Below are 24,881 nucleotides of genomic sequence, written 5' to 3'. Positions count from 1 at the left end.
GGTTCTTTGACAAAGAATGGAATAGATTGAGCCATTTGTGAACATGTAGGAAGCTCCTTGGGCACTGTTCTTCCATTCTGTTGACTGCAGCAGTGGGCAGAGGCTTCTCCTTCTCCTCCCTCTTTCCCATCCATGTATTTCTTTGGGCAACTGTTTCTGTGGTACTCACTCCCATGGCTTCTTGAGTCAGAGTTCCTCTTCAGTCTGCAACTCTTCAGTGATGTTAAGAAGAAAATAATTTAAAAAAAGTTTCATTGTTGTCAGTGCTGTCTTCATTGGTTTCGGGTTCATTCGGGGTTCTTAAACCACACCATAAGCTTTGGATAGTTTCCTGCACATCCAGTTGTGTTTTACTAAGCAGTTGGTACAGACAGGGGAAAAAAAGGCTGTGGCTTGTGAAGAATAAGAGGTTTCAAAATGTTTATCAGCAGTCTAAGTCTCTGTTGTCTTTCTAATAGGGCCTCCTGAAGAAGTGTTACTCTGCCAAGGCTGCATACCTGTTCCAGCAGGACAAGTTCTACGATGTCAGCTATGACACTGGTGACAAATCCATTCAGTGCAGCAGGCGTCCAGATGCGTTCAAATTCTGGCTGATGTGGAAAGCATTGGGAACCACAGGCCTGGAGGAGAGAGTAAACAGGGCACTGGCTTTGGCTAGGTACCACCTCACAATTTTGAATATGTCTAGTCTGACTGAAATGTTGACACTGCTGATACACTGCTGATAATCCTGGAACAGACTACACTTTTACTTTTTCCCCGCCTCTCCTTTTGTTTGCATATAATAGGAGGAACTAATAGGAATAATAATTAGTGTTACTACGTTTGCTACAATATTTCATAGTAATTATTATTTTAGCAATAAACATAGATGTTGGTAAACACAGACATCCAAATTAGACTATCAAGCTACATTGTTTAGGGTTTATGTTATCTGAACTAGACTTACCTATACACCTTCTTCTAACTCAAAACTCTGTGTTCTGGTGTTAATGTAAAAGCAGCCCTATATGCCAGGCTCTGAGCTGCATCTATCAAGAAGTGAATTAGCCCTTCTTCTGTTAGCTTCATCCCTCATGGCTGAGGAAACACAGAAAGCTGATGTGGAGAAGTTTGTAGGACACTCTGTTAATGTTAGGATTTAGTAGCGGTATATGAAGCCATACTGTTTTGAGATGCTGCTTTTTTTTTTCTCCACAAGTTTGCTGAAGTTCTTCATGCTTTTATAGTATGCTCTGTTAGGGACTGAAACACCTTTTTTGTACAACCTTCCCCTCACCCACCCTGTTCAATTTTATGAAGTTTCTGGTTTTGCAGAACTGAGTTTTACAAATGAATTCTGCAAAATTCTTGCTAAAAGGTGTTTCTAAAGTGATGATGATGTCTCATTTTCTGGGAAGAAACTTCCATATACAGCTTGTTTTGTTTTCTGATAGAAGAATCAATATTGAAATAAGATAATGGCCCATTAAAAATAATTGACTGGAAGTGTCGTATTCAGAATTTATACAAGACAAACCACAATGAAATCTTCACCAGTTTCTGGGCTAGTTACACACTACCATAAGTCAAATCATTAATACTAAAAAAGTCACCCATATCACATTGCTTTTTTTTATGAACTACCAAGTTGAAAAGAATTGAATGTTTACTCCAGTGAAAATTAAAGGAATAGCCTCACTTCAATGAAGTCACTTAAAGGTAAAAATACCCATGTCCTAAACCCAGAGTGGATTAGAAAGGAATAAAAAGAAAGAAGCAAAACCAGAAAAGCCTAAATGAACTGTGGCTTTTTTCTCTACTTCTTTAAGGCCACTCTTTGTTTGGCTGGTTGTGTTCCTTAGTATCTTCTGGTTAAATTGCACCTTGTTTTTGTTCCAAAGCATTGTACTGTTCTGTGTCTGTACAGAGTAAGTAATTCATTCCACTATCAGTAGGAGAATTCAGCCTTATCAAGGTCACTGGCCAAGGTTGTTTGAGAGTGTAGTGATTAATGACTTTTCTGGGATCGATATTTTCTTTAAACGTTAGGATTCAGCTGGTAGTGCTTCTAGGGAGTGACTGGGCTGTCTTTTTTTTTTTCACTTTAAGAAGAAATTCTTAGTCATTATCTGATGAAACATATTCTTTACAGTAGCTTCATTGCTGTCTTGAATTTACATGGACATGGGCACTTTGGAGCAGACATTAGGTTTACTGGGCACTATGCCAGGTTTCCTAACTATTCAACAGCTGTGCAGCCCTTCTGATTTGTTACAGTAGGTGTTAACTTTGATGTTGCAAAGATAGTATTTCAGTGTTCCTGAACACAGACCTGGATTAATTCTGAACCTAGTCCACTGACTGTAGAATTTAAGAGCAAGATTACTTTTTTTTTTCCTCCATGGTCAGGCAGAGCTGCAAAGGTTTTAGTGTAATTGCAGGCAAATTTCTATTGCATCAAACTTGGCTTATTGGCTATTCCAGTAATTTCTTCTTGCTCTGAAGATGAGTCACTTTTTCAGTGTATTGGATATCCCGGGAACATTATGATGCTACCTACTTGGAAAGGCTTATTTTAAAAATACCTACAGTAGAGCATCCTGCTGATCACTTCAGAAAGTCTTTTGCTTTTTTTCTTTTTTAAATTATTTTTGATGCAGGGATGTTGCTTTATGAAGTACACTAAAAAGAAAATAGAATTAAACTGCTTTTAGGATAAAACTATAACCACCTCTGCGTTTTATGCTTCAGCATCTTTGCAGTTTTTCTGCCTGATTCCTCTTCTGACACCCACTCTTAGCAGACATATGTCTACTTTCACTGCAGATCTCCATCCCTCAGTTTCTGTAAGGCTTAATCATAGCAAACACCAATTCTCTGTGCACTCTAGGCCTCACTGAGACTCAAGCCCTTCTGACATTCTACAGCCATGACACAATGATAAAACTCCACTGTCAACTGTGGAAAGATGCACAGAGTAAATTGCTCCACTGCCATCAAATGGTCCTGGCAAGATAAATCATGGGTGATGGATTTTCTAATGGCTGCCTTCTTAGGCTATTGGCAATGTAGTTAAGAACATGATTAACAGTGTTGTGAGCTTGACCAACATCAGATGTCCTATATCAGATGGTGGTATTAAAAGAAGGCACTTACAGTAAGAGAGAAGAGTATAAAGGTGAACATACATAAGTTTCTTTTTCATGATTTATTAAAAAAAAAAAATAAAATTCAAGGCCACTTATTTTTTTCTGATTTCACTAAATGTTGGTTTTATGGGCACAGACAAGTACCTTCTAATCAACAGGACAAAAGCACTGAGCTTGTTTTACTTAAGCCAGTTTCCCTACAGAAGCAGGTTCCCCCCAATACGCTCACATGATATCTAGCCTTCTGCTTACCTTTCAGCATGCCTCTCTTTCAACCTAAACAGTAGTGTGGGCATTTTCAGCCAGGTAACAAAGAAATGCACACAGTAGGATCTAAATGATCATATCAGAAAAGGCCCAGAACCTCAAATTGTTACAGTGAGAAGAAACATCTCAACAGTGCACAGTGCAGTGCAACTCCGAGCTGCATGTTGTGAGAGCTGACACTCCACCACAGCGATCATTTTGCAGAGATGTGTGCTAAGAGGTAATGAGTCAGATGCACAATTCTTGTTAATAATAAACAGTGTGACAACTCCCTATGCTCTGTTTTGAAAAATGTATACTATCTAGGGTATTGATTACTGCCTCCCTAGCCAACCTGTTTCTGCTGCATGTCTACCGAATAGCAGGTGTTGCAGATACAACTGTGCTAGAGGTGTCCCTGTAGGGGCAGGTTTCTGGTATGTGGATAGGACCAAGGCGGGTTATTTTGACAATATTTTTCTTCTTCAAGTAGTAGATAAACAAATTATTTGTGTGATGTCCACTAATGCAGCTGCAGGTAAGAAAATGCCAAATAAATGCACCAAAAGAACAGATTCATACACAATCAGTGTTTAACTGTCTCAGTTTTATTACTGTTAGACAGTAAAATCTTTGTGTGGAAGACAAAAGTTCTGTTGAAATGGAAAAGCTGTGTGGATTTGAGGGTGATTTCTTTGGAGTTTTCCTTTGGAAGGCTTGGGGGATGGGGTGGGTGGGGAATAAAGAGAGAAATCCCAGCTATGTCAGTGTCCTCTTTGCTTCAGAATTCCTGTGTGATGTGTGCCATGGCAAAGTTGAGGTCATGTGTTAAAAAATGTCTATAAATTGAAGCTTTTTGGTTGCAAAGTTTTGATTCAAACTTATCTTCCCATTGAGGGCTTCCATACTTTTCATACTGACAGGTGAAAGAGGAAAGAAATAACTATTTCAGTGCATTGTTAGCATAGGATGCCCAGGGATTATTGTGCATCAACAGTGACTTACTGAGTGGAAACGTGCACTGTTGTGTAGAGGCTGGAACACTGGGAAAATTTCTGGGCTTGAAGTATATGGAAACTTTTAAATTCTGGGCTAAACTAAAAGATTGCAGTTACAAGAGTAACTGAGAGTTAGTGCAAGAGATGTCAGGGTAACCATGAAATAACGTGGCAGCACAGCATCAGCACTCGAGAAAGAGATGGAGGAATTAATTTGTAGAGAGCAACATCAATGGAAATTTGCATTGTGAAAGTTCACAGTCTGATGCAAATAGGATCAATTTGTGCCATGTGGCTCCACTGAAAATCTGTGCCTGAGGATAGACTTTGGCCTCTCCTCAGTGCTCCTTGGATGGCTGTAGCCTTCATTTGTTTCCAGGAACTGATAGCTACTGCATTTTCACAGCAGGTAGAAATGAGGTTTAACTCTGGTTTCTTTAGGGGGAGGGGAGGGGGAAAAAAATAAAAGGGAAAAAAGTGTATACATGTTCAAGACCTTTTTTTGTTGTTGTCTGTATGTATTGTTTTGTTCTGTGCTTTAAAACCCTGCATTTTTAATTACAGATATCTAGTGGAAGAAATTAAGAAAAGAGAGGGATTCCAGCTTCTTTTGGAGGTAAGTGAAAATGGAACTGAACGGTTGTTGTTATTGGGGAGGGTGTCTGTTGTTTGTTGTTCTTTTTAACCAATTGCCAATTTGTATTTGAAGTATGTAATAAGTTTATGTACCGGAGATACACTATTGAACACCTATAACATGTGCTGTATTCCCTATCACCAGTCTACCTATTTTCCTAGCTTCTGGGCCTGTATTGCCTCAGGGGCTATAGATGGAGCACTTTTCTGTGAAAGTGAAGAGTCTGATTGCAAAAAAACCCCAGTGCTTGTCAGACTGTGTGCTATACGGAAGAATATTTTGATCCTAAAATGGACTTTTCATTGTTAAAGCTGATGTTTTTTTCCTTAATTCTTTTTCTACACTTATCTCCATAAAAACTACACAGAAGTTGTGTTTTTCACTCATCTTTGCTAAAACTGTCAGTTTATTACCTGTTGGTGATCTTGTTTGTGGGAGAGTGAGTAAATAGGGCAGAGCTAAAGCTCTATTTTTCCACGTATCCTCAGCTCTTTGGTTAATGAGACTAATATCTGAGGATGTTGCAAAGACCTGTCACTTTTGGAAGAACCTTCTGCATTGTTGGAAGTGTATATGTGTGAAAGACAGCTGGGTATGTAGCATGGGGAGGAAGAGAACACATGGAGGAGGAAGGGAAATGGAATAAGTGCCACACATGAAGGCCGACAAACCATAATGATGCAGGTTTGGTTTATACTTGCTGATGCCGTGAGCATTTCAGGTTAGGATAGAAGAAATGTGAAATATGAAAATATTTTATGCTATTCATACAATATAAACTTTTCCCTTTAACACTGAAAACTGAATTTAAAAGTGCATACTGGGAAACTTTACGTGGAGCAAAGGAGTTTGGACCAGCAGCACATGATGAGATTACAAAAGTGGCAAGTCTGTTCAAAGCTCTCCATTTTCTGTTATTGTGGAGTTCAGCAGAGAGCTTGGATTTACTGTAGAAGTGAGAGCAGAGGCTGCTGTTTAGTTCCTGCGGGAACAGGACACCTCTATTGAAAGTGGGACTGGAAGGAGTGCTACTGTATAGTATATTGTGTATATAATGTACAGTATAGTACAGGGCTATAAGAAGGAAGTTGAGCAAGGGTTAAGAAAAGGTTTTCAGGAGTGCAGGGAGACAAGCGGTGAGAATTCAAAGACTGCTGGGAGGCAACTAGGCCCAGTTGTGTGAGCCCTTTCTGAAAGGAATTTGGACTTTGGACAAGAAGCTCAGGAAGATGATCCTCTGATACATGCAGTGAGGGAAGTCCTGTAACAAGAACCGCTCTATGGCCTGGAAATGCCTCTCGCACTTCAGTCATCTTGAACTTTTCTGTGGTATAATTGCTTACCTGCTTGGATAAGAGCTGTGACAAGATAACCAGAAATAGTGAAGAATGGCTGGGGGCAGTTAAGTTTTTTTCTAGGATGAATGGTATTTTCAGAGGGGGATGATGTATTTGATGTGTGAAAGGAAACTGATATAATCAAGAAGGCAATATAGGCAATGGCAATATGGTAATATATGCCATCTGTCTACTCCTGCCATCTGATTTTAAATATTTTTAAAATAAACCCTGTAACAGTGAGCTAGTGCTTGCACTCATGAGGAAGCCTCAGCCTTTTCAGGGTCTGTGTTTATGTGTGTACTAAATGCATGCTCTTTGGGGAAAGAAATGGGACTTTAAGAACTGAGCTTTATTTCATTCAGTGGCAGCAGGTGGCAGGTTTGCAGCTCTGTTCCTGCTGACAACGATATTCTTCTTGATGATTAAATTGTATTTAATGCATTCTTTGAAGTGAGGCAGAAAATGATATGAGCAGGTCTCAGTGCCCTTTCATGAAAGAACATGTCTCAGCTGGTGGGCTCTCCTTCTTCGGGGGACTGCCTGGGATTGTAATAGCAGCCGCATTCACAGTGGGGCAAAAGATGGTGTGACCCAGCTACTAACGTAATTTTTTTTTTTTTTCTTTCAACCGGTACTAATGAGGGTAGCATGTGGGAGGGGAGAGGGGTGTGGGAGTTTATAATCCATGTTATAATCTAGACCCCACTTAAATACTGTGTTGCAAATAATGTAGGTCAAGATTGACTGAGTAGTTTTATGGGTAGTATTGGGTGGGATTAGCAGGCAGATCTATTCCTCATGCTATTACTATCTGTATAGGTAAAAAAAATAAATAATAAAAATTGTTCCAAATTAGCTGGAAATGTGGACACACCCTGGGCTGGTCTGCTGGGAACATTTCCTCAATCATATCTGAAACAGAAACCTCATGAGCATAAAATGCCTTCTTTTATAATGCATGGTGAACAGCCATTCTTGTTGTGAGTCTTACAGCTAATTCTCAGCTGAGTTTAAAGGCAAAATTTTTCTGGAGGAAAGCAGAGATGTGGAGTCTCAGTCTTTGCTCAAAAGGCCTGCTTAGATATTGGACAAGGTATATCCAGGGTATGGCATATACCCTTCAAGGAGTCCCAAGATTCTTGTAAAATGTGGAGACTGAGAAAGCCGGCATTAACTCCAGTACTGTGTAGCATGCTATGTAATATAAAAGGAGATTAGCATTGTTGAGTAAAAAAATGACTAGGTGTGCAAGTGTTAAATGGTGACAAAAATTGAGTTTGTGTGTGTTCTGTAAAATGCATCATAGGAAATTTCCATTTTAAAAAAACACTAAAAAGAGTGCTGCTCTCTTTCAAAATGGAAGCAACTTTAAATCTTTGTTACCTCTGTATGCCTCTCTTACAGTTTTTTCCTAACCAAAGTTTTTAGTGAGCAAAGCAGAGTTAAATATGTATATAGGTAAAAGAAATGAAAAAGAAACCACAAAAGGTTTCCTTTTTCTGGCAGCAGGAAGAGAAATGGATTATATGAAAATTATTTCTAGTTTCAAAAAAGGGAAACAAAACATGAGTCGGAGAAGGAATTTTTAATGAAAAGGGTATAAACTCCAAGGTATTTCACACCACCACCCCTCCCCCAAAATAAAGCAGAACTTTTTGACGAGCTATAATATGTATTCCTGTTCCATTTGTTACATCTGGTAAACAATCATTTGTTCTCTTGTTTAGCCGGAGTATGCAAACGTTTGCTTTTGGTACATTCCACCAAGCTTAAGAAAAATGGAGGATGGACCTGAATTTTGGCAGAAGCTACACCAGGTGAGCATCACATGAACAGTGTTACCTGTATCTTACTGACTGATCTGTGTGTTGGATAAGAATGTGAAATAGCCCTTGGCTTTGCTCACCATTAACCTACCAGTAGAATGGGGATTTAATCCTTAACTAGATGTTGGTAGGATTTAAATTTGTTTCTTGTTTAGACAAGGCTAATTATTTTTTTTCTTAATGTAAGAGGTGCAGGCATTTACAAGTATTCAGCTTACTATCAAAGCTGTTAGCTGCTGGCAGAACTGAGAGAAGAGGAACAGTGTTGTGTGCATCTCTTGTCTAGACAAGAGTATTCATTACCTGTTTCAGACACTTAATGCTGTCCTTGGAACTTGTCTTGCATTATCTATGATGATCTATGATAATGCAAGTGAAGAAGTGCTTAAGAATATATTTCTGATGTTAAACAACCCATAAATGACAACAGGAATACAATGGGAAAAACTTCACTGATGAGTGTTTTGGTAACTATTTGCCATCCTGGTAGTAGAAAATCATGAACATCTTAAAAAAGCAGCAGTAACACTCTGAAGTTACTACTGGGGAATCAGTAAAGACTTAATTAAGATGCCAATAGACACTATGGTATTATGTTTTACTGAATAAGCTGTTCTGTGAGGAATTGAATTTAATTCATTGTTTGCTCCTCTCTGTAGCAGCTTTGGTGTTCTACATTTATTTTTTCCTAGAATTTGCTATTGGAAATTTAAGCTAGAGCATAGATGTGCATACCATATTCAAATATGTGTATTGTATACATACTATATATACATGCTATATGTACTACATATAAATGCATGCTTCCTCTAACATCTGCTTTCCTCTCAGCAGCTTTTCTTTCACATGAATTGCTTTCAATTTATGCTGGATGCTGATGTTTTTAGGGCTGAGGTCTTCCTTAACATGGTCTGTATTGTTTTGGAAAGTATGTTTAACTTTTGCAGTACAAAGCCATGCATAGCCACAGTGTGGATACAAGGGCTTTGCATTTACCATGCTTTCACAAAGCATGGGTGGGGTATGATCCTTTCATATGGGGCTTCCCTTTCTCCTGTTAAGAGTGGAAGGCCTATATATATGTATACATATATATACACACACAGAGAGCTGTATAACAGCTCCTCTGCTCATGGAGGGATGAGGATTTGGAAAAGAGCAATGGGAAGGTGTAGAAGAAATAGTGCTGCAACTGTCACCTTTTGATTTACGTGTGCTACGGAAGGGACCAAGGAGGGAATGGCTGAAGCGCAATGAATGGCTTTGAGCACGTATATTGTGAGTGGCTTATTGAGTGTAACTTACTGGTTCTTTGCTCTGCTGCTTTATGGTGCTTCCAGTCAGGGTGGGGAATAGATGCCTGGCTTTATTTTATGTACTGGTATAGATAGACTGATGCTGGAAATGTGGATTTCCTAGCCAGTGTTTTGTGGGAGAGAACTTGGAGGGAAAGGAGCTTGTGTGCAATTTCTCCCAAGAACTGAGCACCACTGCAAATCTCAACCATTCTTTTCATGTGAAAGGTGACATTTTTTTTGCTTCTTATGCCTCCTCTGATGAAACACTAAGAAACACAGAATCCTGAAACATAACCTATTTTCTGCCTCTCCACAAAAGCCTGAAAAAAAACCTACCACAAAACAGACTAAAACTCCCTAGCAAAGCAAGGCACTGAATGGCACAAATTCCTCTCTCAGAGGAGACAACAAATGATGATTGTTAGTTGCGTTGTTTTAGGCACTGCTGGGAAGTTTTTGGACACTACAGAAATGAGCCTGTTACACAACTAAAACATGTTATTTCACCTTCTTGATACTCTACAGGGACAGGCCTGGGGTTACTTAGCTTTTTGGATGCTGAGGGCCAGTTTGGGGCACAACATGTACCAGTGAGCATATGAGATGACAGCATTGGGTCACAAAAGATCACTGACTTTTCCATCTAATGTCAATTTGTTGATTGCAATGTTGCTGATGCAAACAGCATAGTCATTATATTACATTAATCAGCACAAATAATGGGTGTAACTGATAAGAAGATGAAGACTGGAGAGGTTGTTGCATTATGCCGTTGATGGGCAGATGGGGACGTATACAGTTTCTTGACTGCAAGTGTTTCCTGAATATTCTCATCATTTCACTAAAATGAGTATTAAAATGCTTTAATTCACAGTTTCTTTCACACAACATTTTAACATCACAGTTATTCAATTTATCCAGAAATCAATCTTCCTTTTTGTTGACCTGCATATCTGACAATAATTAAGGAAATGTGTGTCTTAAAAATCTCTTGAGCAGGTAATTGATTTTATTCAACTGTTTGTTCAGCAATATTGTTCAGAATAACATGCTGTCTTCTGAGGTTAGTTACATGAGTTTCAGTGCTGGCAAAAGTTGATAGGCAAGTAGCTGTGATCTCAGGTCTTCAGCTTTGTGAAGAATTTGCATTGTCCTATGCAAAATAACCCTGAAGGTTTTCTGCTGTACTGGCTCTTCTCTAGCTTCCATGGCCCACTTTAGGTGAAAATATGTCAGGGCTGACTGAATCACAGTATGATACCTGATTCTGATGTCAGTCTTGTAGCTGTCCTACATAAAGTGTGTGTCTCGGAAGCTTTTTTTTTTTTTTTTTGGTGGTAAACTGTTTCTTTGTTTGTTTTAAATTCTGAGGCTTTAGATTTTAGGTGTAAAATTAGCCCTCTTCAGAGTCTCCAACATTCAAAACAGAAAAGTGATAGGAAAGAGAGGCCTCAAGAATTTGGGACAGCTGCTAGCTGGTCATTTGTCTCATCACCTGAATACTTTAGGGGAAGATGAAACAACAAGTTGGTGGGGAAGTAAAGAACATCATAAATGGTACATTAGTCCATTATGCAGTGAAACCAGGAATTCTCTGCACATCCGCAGTCTTACACTACTTTCGTCTTTTGGGATTACATTGGTAATTGGCTGTGTAGCGAAACTTGTTCTACAGGCTGTACAGCAAGGTTTTGGATGCAGTTGGGTGGTCCAAGATAGTCTGTGCCCTGAGCATTTTGCAGTACACTGAAGGCAGAGCAGATGGCATAACCTAAAAGGAAGCTGCGATGTAAAGTGTTTTTCAGTAACATTTTTCACAAGTAGGTGAAGAGGGATTTCTACTTGTAGAAACCATACAAATGGGCACTCGCTGGTAATTGGGGAGCTGCTGTTACATTCATCTAGAAATATTTATAGGTGGTGTTATTTTGTCATTGCAAACAGGGGGCAGTTGTCTCTGACCTGGAACTGACATAATTGACAGGATGAAGACACAATTGCTTTGCTAGTACTGTACGTGCCCTCTAGTGGTGGTTTTGCTCCTCTTTCTCTTGTGACACACCGTAAGATTTACTTTGTTTACTGCTGAGGATGGTCAGTATGTCACAGGGTCACAGTGAGAAGAGTGTAACTGGAAATTACAAGCCACAAATGGAAGTGAGGAAAGTAAGAAATTTAAGCCCAGATCATTCCGATTTTCATACTTTTTCCGTAACTACAAATGTTATGCATATTCTTACTTGTAACAATTTTCTCTTTAGAGAAGTCAGCTTTCTCAGTTTATGTTGAAGTGTCTCCAGATGATGCAGAATTAGCTGATTGTTAGTAATACTGTCTCTGGAAAGCCTCCTGGCAGCACAGAGGGTGCTAGGGCATAAGGAAGGGTTTGGAGGGATGCATCTGGTACTGTTGCCATCCTGTTGCTAACCCAGCCAGCCAGACATGCCTTGTGCATTCTGGATGAGCTTGTAGTCTGCTCAAACTCAGTGTGGTCTAGGAGACACAGAAGTAGCCATCTTTAACAGAGCCCTCTTCCTGTGGGAGCCTGACTTTGCTGAAGGATCCTGGAGCATAAGTGTAGGTAGACTACAGCATATTGAATACTGCTCAGTAAAGAAGGTTAGTGTTATATTGCCAAGTACCGCTTTAGACATTAAAATTGGGGTTAAAAAGGTGTCAGTAGGTTCCTGGTAGGTCTTTTATGTTTTACTAAACTTTGCCTGGTCTGTAGTTCTGAACAATTTGTGCTGGGGTATCAGATTTCCAATGGCTCAGTAAAGCTTTTATGCACAGTTGTTGGTTCCAATTTCTCAAATTTCTAGCATCAGTCTCACACTCTACTTGTGTACTGTGTTTGAGGGTTTTTGTTTTGTTTGCTTCTTTCCTGCCCTTTTGTGTGTTTTTGGCCAAACAATACAAAATTTATTGACTGTATTAGAAGGCTCAGGACACAATTTCATACTAAAGCCTATATAGCTTTGAATGCAAATTTTGTTCCTCCCCTCTTCCCCTTAGTGAAAGGTAACCTTATTCCTGCGTTTTCCCCCCCACTTAAGAGAATATATCTGTCTTCTATCTGAAGGCATATTTGTAAAATAGCCTGTCATGCTGACTGGTGTTGTGATACATTTATATAATGAGAGGTTTCATATTGAAGCAGAAATGTAAGGAGGTTGAAGTGATGTTGCCTTGGCAACCTCTGAATCTTCTGGTCTTTGTGGTATAAATCAAACACTAATCAAGGACCCGATTCAGTATTTATGTATTCAAAATACCTATTGACTATGGTAAGAGGTTTGAATGGGAAGGGAAAACAAAACCTCCAATTGGTGATATTAATAACGTTTGCCCTCTATGTTTTGGAAGTACAAGGGAAAAGTGACATAGATTATAACCACCACAACATTACATGCAGTGAGCCCAGGTTTATACAAAAGAAGGGTCCCCAATATGTCACTGTAAGTATATTTTTCACTTGGGATTTGAGTGCAAAATGTTACTTGAATGCCTGTCATCCTTCTGTACTATACTGTGAGGTTTTTTCTTATGCTTGAACAAGAAAACAATTAAACAAATTTTTTTTATATGTGTGTTTGAAGAGTAATGGTAGAGACCCATTCCTGTGAACTTTTGCTTATGTGAGTAATTTTTAAGGTAACAAGTAGCCTACTGACTCCAGCATCTAGCTCTGTTTGACATGAGTTTCTGTGGAGGGCCACATCAAATGACAGGAAAATCAATAGTAAGATTTACAGAGAAGTCTGTGGGAGTTAGATTGGCTAAATCATTATGACTGACAGATCTGGAACTGCTCATCAGTTATTTGCGAATACTGTATGTTGATCTAATTGTTTCTGATCCCATGTGCTTCCTTGTTGCATTGAAATAATGTAATCATGTAGAAGTACGTTTGGAAAAGAACAGAAAGAAAAAGAGTGGGTCAAGTTCTGTTGTGTTTTTTTCTTTTTTTGCAACATGTAAGGATTGTTAAGAGGTGGTACCATCCCCTAACCTTTTTGCCTTCTCTTAAAGCAACCTACAAATCTGTTGTGCATTTCCAAGAAACAAAAATCTACTAGTGGAAGAGATTGCTTTGGCAGGTCTAAAATAAAGACCGCCCAGGGGGATGGATTGTCATTTTAGCAGATTAGATGGGAACCTCCGAAGGGGTTGTCTGAAGAAACTTGGTTTGTCAGGGAACTCCTCAGGGTCAACAGAAGCTCCAGATGCATTGTATATAACTTGAGGTAGTTACCCAAGGAAGCTACTTGAGGAATTGGCACGGTTTTGCTCCATTTTTAACATGGAGAAGGGAAACTCCCAGAGTGTGACTTAGGCAACCTACAGTCAGAAGTACCCTTGGGAAAGACTTGTCAGTTTTCATTATTCAGGAGGGGAACCTTAAGGATGTCAAGGTCCTAGCTCAGCTGCTTTAGTTAATAAACCCAAGTAAGAAGAACCCAACGCTAAATCCTCATCATGCTGTGTGCTGTTTTCGGCCTCTATTTTACAGGCTCCTGGAGGGAAGAGCTGCAAAATCTCTTCCTAATTCAATGGAACCAGCTGAATTCTCAGTTTTTTGTTCAAGAGGGCCAGAAATGCAGCATTCTGGGAGAGGTGAGAGCAGGAAGCCTGGTAGAAGCAGGGCTGCAGGCAAAGGCCTTAAGGGAGAGAGGCACAAAAAGCCCTGAAGTCACAAAATGAGTAATACAATAATAACCAGGACTTACATCACAGTGTGACCATTCCTCAGCAGAGGATGGTGCTGAGAAATTTAATAATAAAATAAGCAGTCACTTGTTAAAGTAACAACATCTCTTATTTTGCAACTAATAGGACATAATATAGAGCAGATGAATAAAATCTTTGTAGTTTACCTGCATGTAAATGACTCTTATTATTAAGAGAGATCTGGGCTCTGATAAATGAGAAGGAACAGTACAGTGTAATATAATAGCAGAGAAAAATTATAGCAGTGTTTCAGTACCTTGTTAATGAGGGATTTGCACACTTTCCCTTTTAATGTTTTTTTCCTGCAGTTTTATATCTCATCAGTACGGAAGTGGCTGTAGCTGTTAATGAAAAAAAATATTTAGCATGACTGTTTTAAATGTCTCCTCCATAGACTTGAATTGTAAGAACACAAAACTAACATGCCTTTAAAAAAAATTTGTTAATTCAATATGGAATACTTTGGTTTCTGACTGCATATCTGCATATAACTGGAATTTATGTCTTTGTTCTCTGTTATATTTATTCTTGCATGAGTGCTGAAGTAGTAGTGCTAGACTAAGGGGCCAAATTCACTGTTAAAGTCTCCGTCAGCAGAATAAAGCATCAGAACATTTTACCTTGATGGTGTCCATCTCACCTTAGCATTAGACCCAGGTGCTAGCAGCGCTTTGGTATATATTTTACATTGTTGGGTTTGTACATCTGCCTAACTTTTGGCCCCATATAATGGTTTGTGAGACTGACCTGATCTTACACTTGCTCTTTCATAGGATGACTGACATATCAGACGTGTGTATGGGAATAGAAAGAAGGAAAATTGTATGACTGTATTGTAACCTACAATAGATATAAGCAGATATGTGACAATAAGGCAAATATGTGAACTGCTTCCAGCCCATGCTTTCTATAATAGTCCTAAGTGATATTTTAGTAATTCCTAATACAGCAGTTGTAGAGACTTCTGTTCTAGCTCTCTGCTTTGCCCCTCTTCCAGACTGACTTTTCAGGAATGGGTAGTACCAGTTGGGTTCCAATTAAATGCAGTTCTATTCATGCAGAAATCTATAGGGTTTTTTTAGGTTGGTGGTACTGTTTCAATTGAGGCAAATAGGCAAGAATAAAATCACTAAATAACCTTTAACTTCATTTTAACCATTTAACTTCTGTCCTTTGGTTAGTTTACTATTTCTATTCTACTCCTCAGTCCCTTCCCAAACATGTAATACCAGGTGTTATCTTGAACTGACAATATTTACGTCCCATCCAGCAATAATAACACATCTGACAGCAAAACATCTCTATTGTAAGGGTACTGTTACACAGCTGCTAAAACTACCCCTCCATTCTTAGAACAAAGAGAAGAAACCCAAATGGCTTTGCTGCTGTATTGTTTACTAGATGAGTGCAGGGCAACTTTTGTCAGAGGCTTAACACTGGGCTGTGCATGTTCAGGGCCCACTGGGGACTGAGGTCTATTGATCCCTAGTGCTCAGTCTACAGAAGAGATTAAAACTGCGGTGAAGGAGTCTACTGCAGCTCCATGTGTTGCATTCAGGCTGAACAAGGATTTCCTCTTCCACCAGCCACCTGCAGAGCAAGATTGCTCAGATCTCCAGAGGTGAAGTAGGTTTCACACTAGTTGTTTCTTCTTTGATATCTTTTAAGGATTAATGGAGGGTCCAGTCATTTCTCTCTGTGGCAATACACATAATGGCGTGAACTGAAGGTGAGAGGGAGATAGACAAAGTGGAGAAAAATATTGTGAGGAAATAAAATCATGGGAGACTGACAGAGTCAAAGTAAAGGACCAAACTTTCAGGCATATCAATGCAAGATGTATTTTCATCACAGTATGTAACACTTTCTGAAGGTACCTTAACTAGCTCAGGTACTAGGAGCAGTATGGCCACACGTAAATATGGTACTTAATTCAGGTTAAGAACTATCTCACAAGGACTGGTTAGTTAACATGACTGTTCTGTCAGGACCCAAGCAAATCACCTACGATAGTGCGGTATGTTTTGTGTAGATATACACCGTTTTTATAGGGGAAGCGTAGGTTCTACTTGTCTAATGTCTTAAAATTTTGCATACTTCCTTGCTAAAACCTGAGGGTCATTCTGGCTATCAGTTCAGATATGGAAAACGAGGTGATTATAAACCTTTGCATTGTTAAAATCTTCACACATAATAAATCTTTATGTTTACATACAGGAAACATCTAAAAAGTGTTATTTTCTAACTGAAAGATCACAGAAACAAAGGCTGTGGGGATTCAGTGGGACTGCATTCTCTGCTTTATTGCCACAGATTCAATTGAGTAAAGGGTGCTTAAGCACTGCATAAGCGCTTCTTGCTACTTCTGTGTGAACAAGGACAGTACTATTTAATTTGTATGGCTTTCAAATAGATACATCACTGTTACCCAGAGCAGTGGACATTTTGCATCCATTGTTAGGAGTCTCACAGATTGTAGAAGGTTAGTCCTTCTAGGATAAAACTTAAACCACATTTCTTTTCCAGAAAAGTGACTTTTTTGGGGCTTTAAGTGGAAGTGGCACAGTTCGTATAAATTAAGTAGGCAGTTCGTGACATACGTCACAAAGTCATTCAGACCTGCTTGAGCATGTCTATGTCCTTATGATGGAGGCCACAACTCCAGTACTGCAGGTGAGGTCTCATGAGAGCAGAGTAGAAGGGGTGAATCCCCTCCCTTGACCTGCTGGCAGCACTTCTCTTGGTACAACCCAGGACACGGTTGGCTTTGCAGGCTGCAAGCACACATTGCTGGCTCATAGTCACTTTTCCATCCACCACTACTCCCAAGTACTTCTCCACAGGGCTGCTCTCAATCCACTCATTGCTTGGCCTGTATTTGTGCTTGGGATTGCCCCGACCCATGTTCAGGACCTTGCACTTGGCCTTGTTGAACTTCATGACGTTTGCATGGTCAAGGTCCCTCTGGATGGCACAGCCCTTCCTTCCAGCATGTCAACTGCAGCACACAGCTTGGTGTCATTGACAGACTCACTGAGGGTGCCCTCAATCCCACTGTACATGTCCCCAACAAACATGTTAAACAGCGCCGGTCCCAACACCGACCCCTGAGGAATGACACTCGTCACTGCTCTCCACTTGGACAGTGAGCCATTGACCACAACTCTTTGAGTGTGACCGTCCAGCCAATTCCTTATCCACCGAGTCATCCATCTGTCAAATCCATGTCTCTCCAATTTAGATACAAGGATGTTGTGTGGGACGGTGTCAGATGCTTTGCACAAGTCCGGGTAGATGACGTCAGTTGCTCTTCGCTTATCCACCAGTGCTGCAACCCCATCATAGCAGGCCACCAAAATTGTCAGGCACAATTTGCTCTTAGTGAACCCATGTTGGCCACCACCAGTCACCTCCTTATTTCCCATGTGCCCTAGCATAGTTTCCAGGAGGATCTGCTCCATGATCTTTCAGGCACAGAGGTAAGACTGAGCAGTCTGTAGTTCCCTGGGTCTTCCTTTTTTCCTTTTTTAAAAATAGAGGTTATGTTTCAATTTTTTTAGTCAACAGGAACTTCACTGGTCTGCCACAACTTCTCAAATAGGATGGATAGTGGCTGATCCACTTCATCTGCTAGTTCCCTCAGGACCTGCAGATGCATCTCATCCTGTCCCATGGACTTGTGCACCTTCAGGGTCCTTAGAATGTCTCAAACCTGATCTTCCCCTACAATGGGTGGTTCTTCCTTCTCCCAGTCACCACCTTTGCCTTCTGCACCTTGGGCGGTGTGGCTGAGCACTTGCTGGTGAAGACTGAGGCAAAAAAGTCATTGAGTACTTCAGCCTTCTCCATAGCAGGGTGACCAAGTCTCCCGTTTCCTTCTGGAGAGGGTCCACATTTTCCTTCATCTTCTTTTTATCACTGACGTACCTATAGAAGCTTTTTTTGTTGCCCTTCATGTCCCTGACCAGATTTAATTCCATTAGGGCTTTGACCTTCCTAACCTGATCTCTGGCTGCTCAGACAATTATTCTGTGTTCCTCCCAGGCTACCTGTCCCTGCTTTCACCCTCTGTAGGCTTCCTTTTCGTGTTTGAACTTGTCCAAGAGCTCCTTGTTCATCCATACAGGCCTTCTGGTGTTTTTGCCTGATTTCCTCTTTACTACAATGCATATTTTTGCTATCTTAATAGTCTTTGGCTACTTTTAAGGGAAAAACATTATTCCTTGCAAATATATGCTTTCCAAGAAATGGTGATCTGTAAATCTATGGTTTATTCTTTGACAAAAATACAGTATGTATTCTTAGCCTATTTACAGTCAAATATTTTTTATTCTGAGCTATGGGAAATTGCTATACTCTTGATGTATTTTGTTGGTTTCAGCTAGTGCATCCAAATTCCTGACTACATAGTACTTGTTTGCCCAAACAGCATGTATTTTTCTCTGCTTAAATAGGACTAATTACTCTTCTTTTCCTTTGCTTCATTTTGGTGTTAAAACATATTGACTAATATTTTAAATGTTCTTTTGTGCCCGCCTGTGAAGAGAACTGCTTTTAATAAGAAAGCAGAGTTTGAAGACACTCAACACAGTTAATTTAGTTCTAGTTGACCCTATTGACTATGTTCTTATAAGGCAGCACTGGGTTCCTGCATATCTGTGCACTCCTTCATTATGCTCTCTCAGTGCCATATGCACATTAATAACCAATGATGGGGAAAAAAAAAGTTTGAGTTACAGGCTGAACTCCAAACTGCAGCTTCTCTGAAAGTGTCATAGATCATGTTTAATAGCCTGTGGATCAAAATGAAACCCAATATACATCACAGGGGAACTCAATAATTGAGGCATCCTGGGAATGTCTAAGTACTGGAGTCTTGAGGTCACTAGAAGCTTCATTCGGTGCTCAGTTTTTACCTGAATAAAAGCTGTCTCCCCCCCTCCCCTTTTCTTTTTGTAACAAATAGTAATCATATTTTAATCCACTGATTTAAATTATTTTATCTGGTATTTAGGGGAATGAACATTAGGAAACAAGGAACTCCTTTTTCTTCCCCTTTCACCTGTTAATTTTATGTGAAATGAGAAAAACAGTCATTCAGAGGCATTAGCATTTCAGAGTGTCTCTAATACACTCAACTCATGGCTATCTCCTCTCCGTGCTGTGTGCCTGCGGAGTGGTCCCACAGGTGCACTGAACATGTTCTCTGGGTCTGTGAAGCTGGTCTGCATGCCAGTTGTGAATTTACTCCTTTCATATGAGAAGCCCCAGGGGCTCTCTGAAGGATTCTAACTGGTCCCTCGGTGATGAGAACACAATAATTTGCAACCTTGTGGCTGCACAAGTGGTATTGTGTGAGTATGGGGAGGATGTATAGTCTTGTTTCAGGAAAACAGCAGTCACAGAAGGGTTTTGTGGACTTGGTGCTCTGCAGCTGGCACAGGGATAAATTCTATTCCTGTGTGAAGGTGGTGGAAGGAAGGTTGACTTCTGCAGCATCCTACTGACAGAAAAAAAACTTGGAATGAAACTGTAGGAAGTCTGGCTGGATTGAGACCCTTGGGCCTTTCTTGAGTTGTAATCATGGGGCTTCTGTGCCAGGGCTGCATCATGTGATTGTAGCAGAACTGGGCTGATGCGGGGCATGCTGGCTGACACGAACCCTTGGGGTTAGAGGTAGTGAGGCAGACGTGCAGCCCAGATCAGTCCCATCTCACGGTGGGAAGTGGTGCTCCTTGAGGACCATCATTGTTTCACCCCTTGTTTCCCCTTGTGCCTGTAAGCTGCTCCTAGAGCTGCCCTTCCCTCAGCAGTCCAAGCGGTGGGTCCCTGTCCCTGTGAGGATTTTGGTATGCAGTTCAGAGGATCAGGAGTTTTGTCTTTTCTGTTATAAAGTGGGGGTTTGAACTGAATGGGGTTGATGACTGAGGAATGCAAATGAGGGAAGAGCAGATGATTCTTAGGTGAGCACTTGCAGTGAACATTTTAGGATGCACTAGGGATTGATGAGATGACTGTCCAGCAGAGTCACTGGCTTGATATATGGTACTTATATATATTCCTTAACCTTGCTAATAATTGATATTTCAATGCTGAAGGATATGTGTGGGATAAAAGTAACATCTGCCCCTCCTATTTGCATAGGATGAATCTCATTGAGAGTGAAAGCAAAGAACGTGGCTAAACAAAAATTATTTTCAGCTGTTGTTTAATTGTTAGTGTATGATTTTAATAGCTTTTGCACACCAGCAAAACTGTAATGTGGAATGGAAGCCATTGCGTTTTGGTTGGCACCTTTTTTAAATGCAGCCTCTCTCTCCACAAGGGTGTGGTAACAGCTTCTCTGAATGCTTTAAATATCTTGTAAAGGTACTTGAATATCAGAAATTGTGGGTTGACTAAATGACAACCTCGTGAATGAATAATGAGTGCTAGTGTGGTCTGTTGGTAGTGGCTTTTTAAATGAACTCTTTCTACCCTACACAATAAACTTTCCTCCAGTTACAAATCTTTCTGGTGGCAGCGTGACCATTCTGCCCTGCCAGCTGGTACCTGCTGTGCTTTCTGAATGAACCAAATGTTTTCTAGCATTCTGTTGGTTTTGGCATGTTTAATAAATAACAACAATGAATTGGCTATAGTGCAGTAATAGCGATTACAAGATAAATAGCACAGTGATTTTTTTGGGATCATTTTATAGGGAATTGGACAGAAGGAAAATAAAATCTTTGAGTTTCACCCTTAATTAATGGACCCCTACAGTGTGAGTTACTATGTATTTGGTGGAAAACAAGATAAGATATCTTTCTGCCTTATCAGCCAGAAAACCAGAAACTGCTTAACAGGATAAGCCTTTATTTTACCTCACAGGAAAGGTAAACTACTGCTGTGGTCTGAAACATGGGTGACAACAGCAATGCTGGCTTAACCTATCTGGGGAAATATTTCATTGTACTTGTTATATCAGGCATAAGTGCAGAACTCCCATGTTGGGTGGAATTGCAGAGGATGTGGGCATTTGGGCATATACATTTCTAGAAAAGAATGACAAACATACCTGGGTTACAAAGATTTGATCAAAGAATTGTTTAATGGTTGTTTTAGGGTCTGAATGAAACATTTATGGCTTTACACTTCTGCTTATACTGGACAGCTTATGTAGATTTTGTGGAAGAGCAGTAGTGCATGGAAGTGTCCTTACTTCGTCCCTGGTTGTCCAAAAGATGCAGGTTGTTTTGTGCAGTGGAACAGGAGTGCAGGTACCCCAGAGGAAAGCATGCTCTTTGCCAAATAAGAGCAATGAAGTTGTACTTTCCCTGCCATTCCCCTCTTTCTCTGCCTCTTTCTGCTGCTTCCTGCAGCCACAGCTCTTTACCAGCACAGTTTTTGTGCTCTTACTCTCTGAACAGACCAGGTGTGCTGGAAAAGATGGGTCTGGATAAGGGGATGCAGTCCCTCTCCCCTTTCCCTCTTCTGGGCAGACTACATGAGCAAGCTGCAGTCAGTCCAGGGATCTGTGGGAAGGTATCAGCTGGCTTTACCTTTTTCCCTTGAAAGTACACTTAAGCTCAATTGTTCTTGTTAGACAGAAATGTATTTGCTATTGTTTAACAAGCTTCAGGTTGCTACATGCGACTTATGAAAATAAATGAATCAACTAATTTACATGTTTGTAGTTGATTTGCATCCAGCCATAAAATGGAAGCCTATGATCAAAAAGAATTTAAAAACAAAAGGAATTACCTGGTCACTTCTGTATTTTGGGGACTTTTCTCTGGGTAGGCCGGTGACTTTTATATAAGCACACATCTTCTAGAAAGGTATCTATTCTTGACTGGAAAATATCAAGAAATGATAAAACTACCATTTTTCTGGCACCTTCTTTCAAGAGCTAATTAGCCTTCCTGCATGAAAGGAGACTGATTGAGAAGAGAGGAAAAAAAGATGGTGAAGAAATACCTTTCCATACTAAAATAGCCTCCTCTATTCTATTTTCCCTTTTCACATGCTCATAAGCTATCATCAAGTCACCTCTCATTCTTTTGTTTATAAACCAGATAGATTCACATCTTTAAGTGTTCATTAGCCATTGAATCATTTCTGCGGCTGTCATCAGCATCCTTCCAGTTTTTCATTATTATTTGGAAAAAAAAAAAAAAAGCAAACATCTGAACTACGTATTGTTTGCCAGCACCTGAGTTTCTCCTACTGCATGTGGAGATAAAATTGCCTCCTTAATGCCTGTACACTTGTTTATAAAATCATGAATCATATTAACTTTTTTCTTCTACCATATTTCTTTGGGAACTCAAGCTGATGAGGCTTTGTTATGTATATACATTATGATGATGCATGCTGAAATGAAAACTTTTCTTCTTTGTATAAATGACTATTTCAAGAACAAAATAAATTAAGACATCTTGGGGGTTTGTTTTGTTTTGTTTTTTCCCATTGGCCCATGGAAAACAGGCTGACATCACAGATTAACCAGTGGTCATAGGATCTGTGGATCTGAGAGCAGCCCTAACTGTTTTGAAGCATCTACATAAATTACAAAACTTTGTAGTCTGTTTCTTGCCAGAGCTTTGTAAAGCTGATTTTGGCTGTGATGTAGAGTGAAAACAATTGCAGAGAAGTCAGTTTCTTGCCAGGAAGGAATCTTGGTTTCTGATATGTGACCTGAAAGCTCATATGAATTTTTTTTTTTGTGTACAGTCTTTTCAGAGTCACTGTTTTTGTGATAGTTATCCATTCTGAGCTATCTGTGGCTTTTTTTCCTACATGCACAACTTAACTTTTGGCTGTATTAACAAGCTGTTGCTGGAGCTGGTTTGAGCACTCCAGGTCTGTGAAATGCTTTGTCTTCCTCATTTTTCTCCCTTTGCAAGCCTCTCACTCACAAATGGTATAACCTGCAATTTATTGACTTCCAGAAAACCAACAATGAGGATTAGCATCAAGGCTAATCCTGATCTCTGTGAAGCATCACTAGCAGCGACATTTGATTGACACCCTATTTACTACACGTGGAGATATGCTAGTTATTCAAATGTTGCCTAGATTTACTGTATTGCTATTGTGTGGTCCTAATTTTTTTTGAGCTGTTGCTGTTTGAGATGTTCCTGCTATTTTTCATCTAAATGGCTTGTGTAAGGCTTTCTTATTAAAGTTCTAAGTGCAAGTAAATTATCAAGAAAACTTGTACTATCAGCAAAATAATGAAAGCACGCTGAACCAAAAAATGGTGTTTGTCAAAGATATAAATGTAGCTGAACACAAAAGACAAAATTTTAAATCTGTTTATATCAATTTTAAAATTGCTATATATTCTTACCCTTTTACAAATTAAATCTTATACAAGTGTGGGGTTTTTTTAACTTTATGTTCATATTGGCTTAAGCATCCTTATTTCACTAGATCTATCTCCTTACCACTTCTAATACTCATGCTTGTTTTCTGAAAATTCTTTGATGTTCCAAAAATCATCCAAAGATTCAGTGAGCCTTTTTTAATCTTGGGTACAAGCCATGCAGGCCTGTAGATCTAAAAATTTGCGCTCAGTAGATCTTTAACATCCCAATAGCTGCTGATGACTTGGAAAGTTAATCAGATTTGTGGTAGGAATCCCTCCCTGCAGAAACTGAAAGCTTGTTGAACGCTTCTGCGTTGCTTGCATTTTCAGTGATTAACCATAGGTAGGGTTTAACTCATCCCCAATGTACATACTGAAGTGTTTCTTCTTTCCTTAGTCCTGTCAGTTAAGGATTTCTTTTCCTTCTGATAAATTTTCTCTGTGTCACATTTGTATTGATTGCTATCTGATCTGCTTCCCCCTTTCAACTTGTTAAATATTGCTTTGCTATCTTTGCTTTGCCAATAAACCAGGATGGGCTTTTAGATAAAGCTGTCTTCTTTCTTGATTGAAAGATTGCAGCTTTTGGCCATCTAATCTCTTCTTAAAGAGCTTTAAGCTTTCATCTATCTTTTCCACCTGAAGTTTTTTGGAAATGAAGTCTTTTGAAACACCCTTTGTGACTGGTACCATCCTTTTCCTTTGGCTGCAGTGACTGTAGTCGGGTTGTGATCACTTCACGGAGGGAAGTGCTGATTTATAGAGCGATGATTAATTTCTCTCTGTCACGATATGGTTGGAAATGAAGATGTATCATCCTAGTTCCATGCCACTCCTCCTGCTGCGTTGGGACAGGATGCATTGCTGTGCAAAACTGATCATTGTATGAAATGGGGACTTTCTGGTCGTGCTAGGTCAGCGTGTGTGGCAATGGGATGCGGCAAGTGGGGAAGGGAGGGAAGGCAGGCACAGCCAGTGCTGGGTACCCAGGTGTCTTAGCTGCTTGAATGATGCCTCAGTTCAATTAATACAGTGCAGTTTCCTACGGAGACCCTGGATGTAGCATTTGTGCTTGTGAATCAGGTTAATTTTCACCATCAACAGTAGCTATGAGGTAGTTGTGTTGACCTGGAGGGCTCCCTGCTCAGGCTGCCCAAGCACTCTGCTGGAAGTGGTTAGGGGGGGTGGTTAGTACCTGGCTGTAGGACCTGCCCTGCACGCCCAACTCTGGACATCTGCGGTGCTGGTAGCTGTGCCAGGATGCCGAGCTCGGGTACCCCCGGATGAAGAGCTACACGTGCCCTTGGGGATGCCATCTGGGG

At 40.0% G+C, this 24,881-nt stretch overlaps 1 protein-coding gene across 3 annotated transcripts in view; it reads left to right on the top strand.

The window, feature by feature from the left end:
• The window catches only part of GADL1 (glutamate decarboxylase like 1), an 84,620-nt gene that overhangs the window by 38,925 nt on the left and 20,814 nt on the right, over window positions 1-24,881 (top strand). For all 3 annotated transcript variants that reach the window (XM_074900578.1, XM_074900577.1, XM_074900576.1), the window contains exons 12-14: window positions 459-658; window positions 4,940-4,991; window positions 8,080-8,169. In XM_074900578.1, coding sequence (XP_074756679.1) covers window positions 459-658; window positions 4,940-4,991; window positions 8,080-8,169 — 342 coding nt within the window. The remainder of the gene's footprint in view (window positions 1-458; window positions 659-4,939; window positions 4,992-8,079; window positions 8,170-24,881) is intronic.

This window comes from Athene noctua, chromosome 2 (assembly GCF_965140245.1).
Source record: "Athene noctua chromosome 2, bAthNoc1.hap1.1, whole genome shotgun sequence".
NCBI lineage: Eukaryota > Metazoa > Chordata > Aves > Strigiformes > Strigidae > Athene > Athene noctua.
This window is presented reverse-complemented; position numbering and strand designations above follow the sequence as displayed.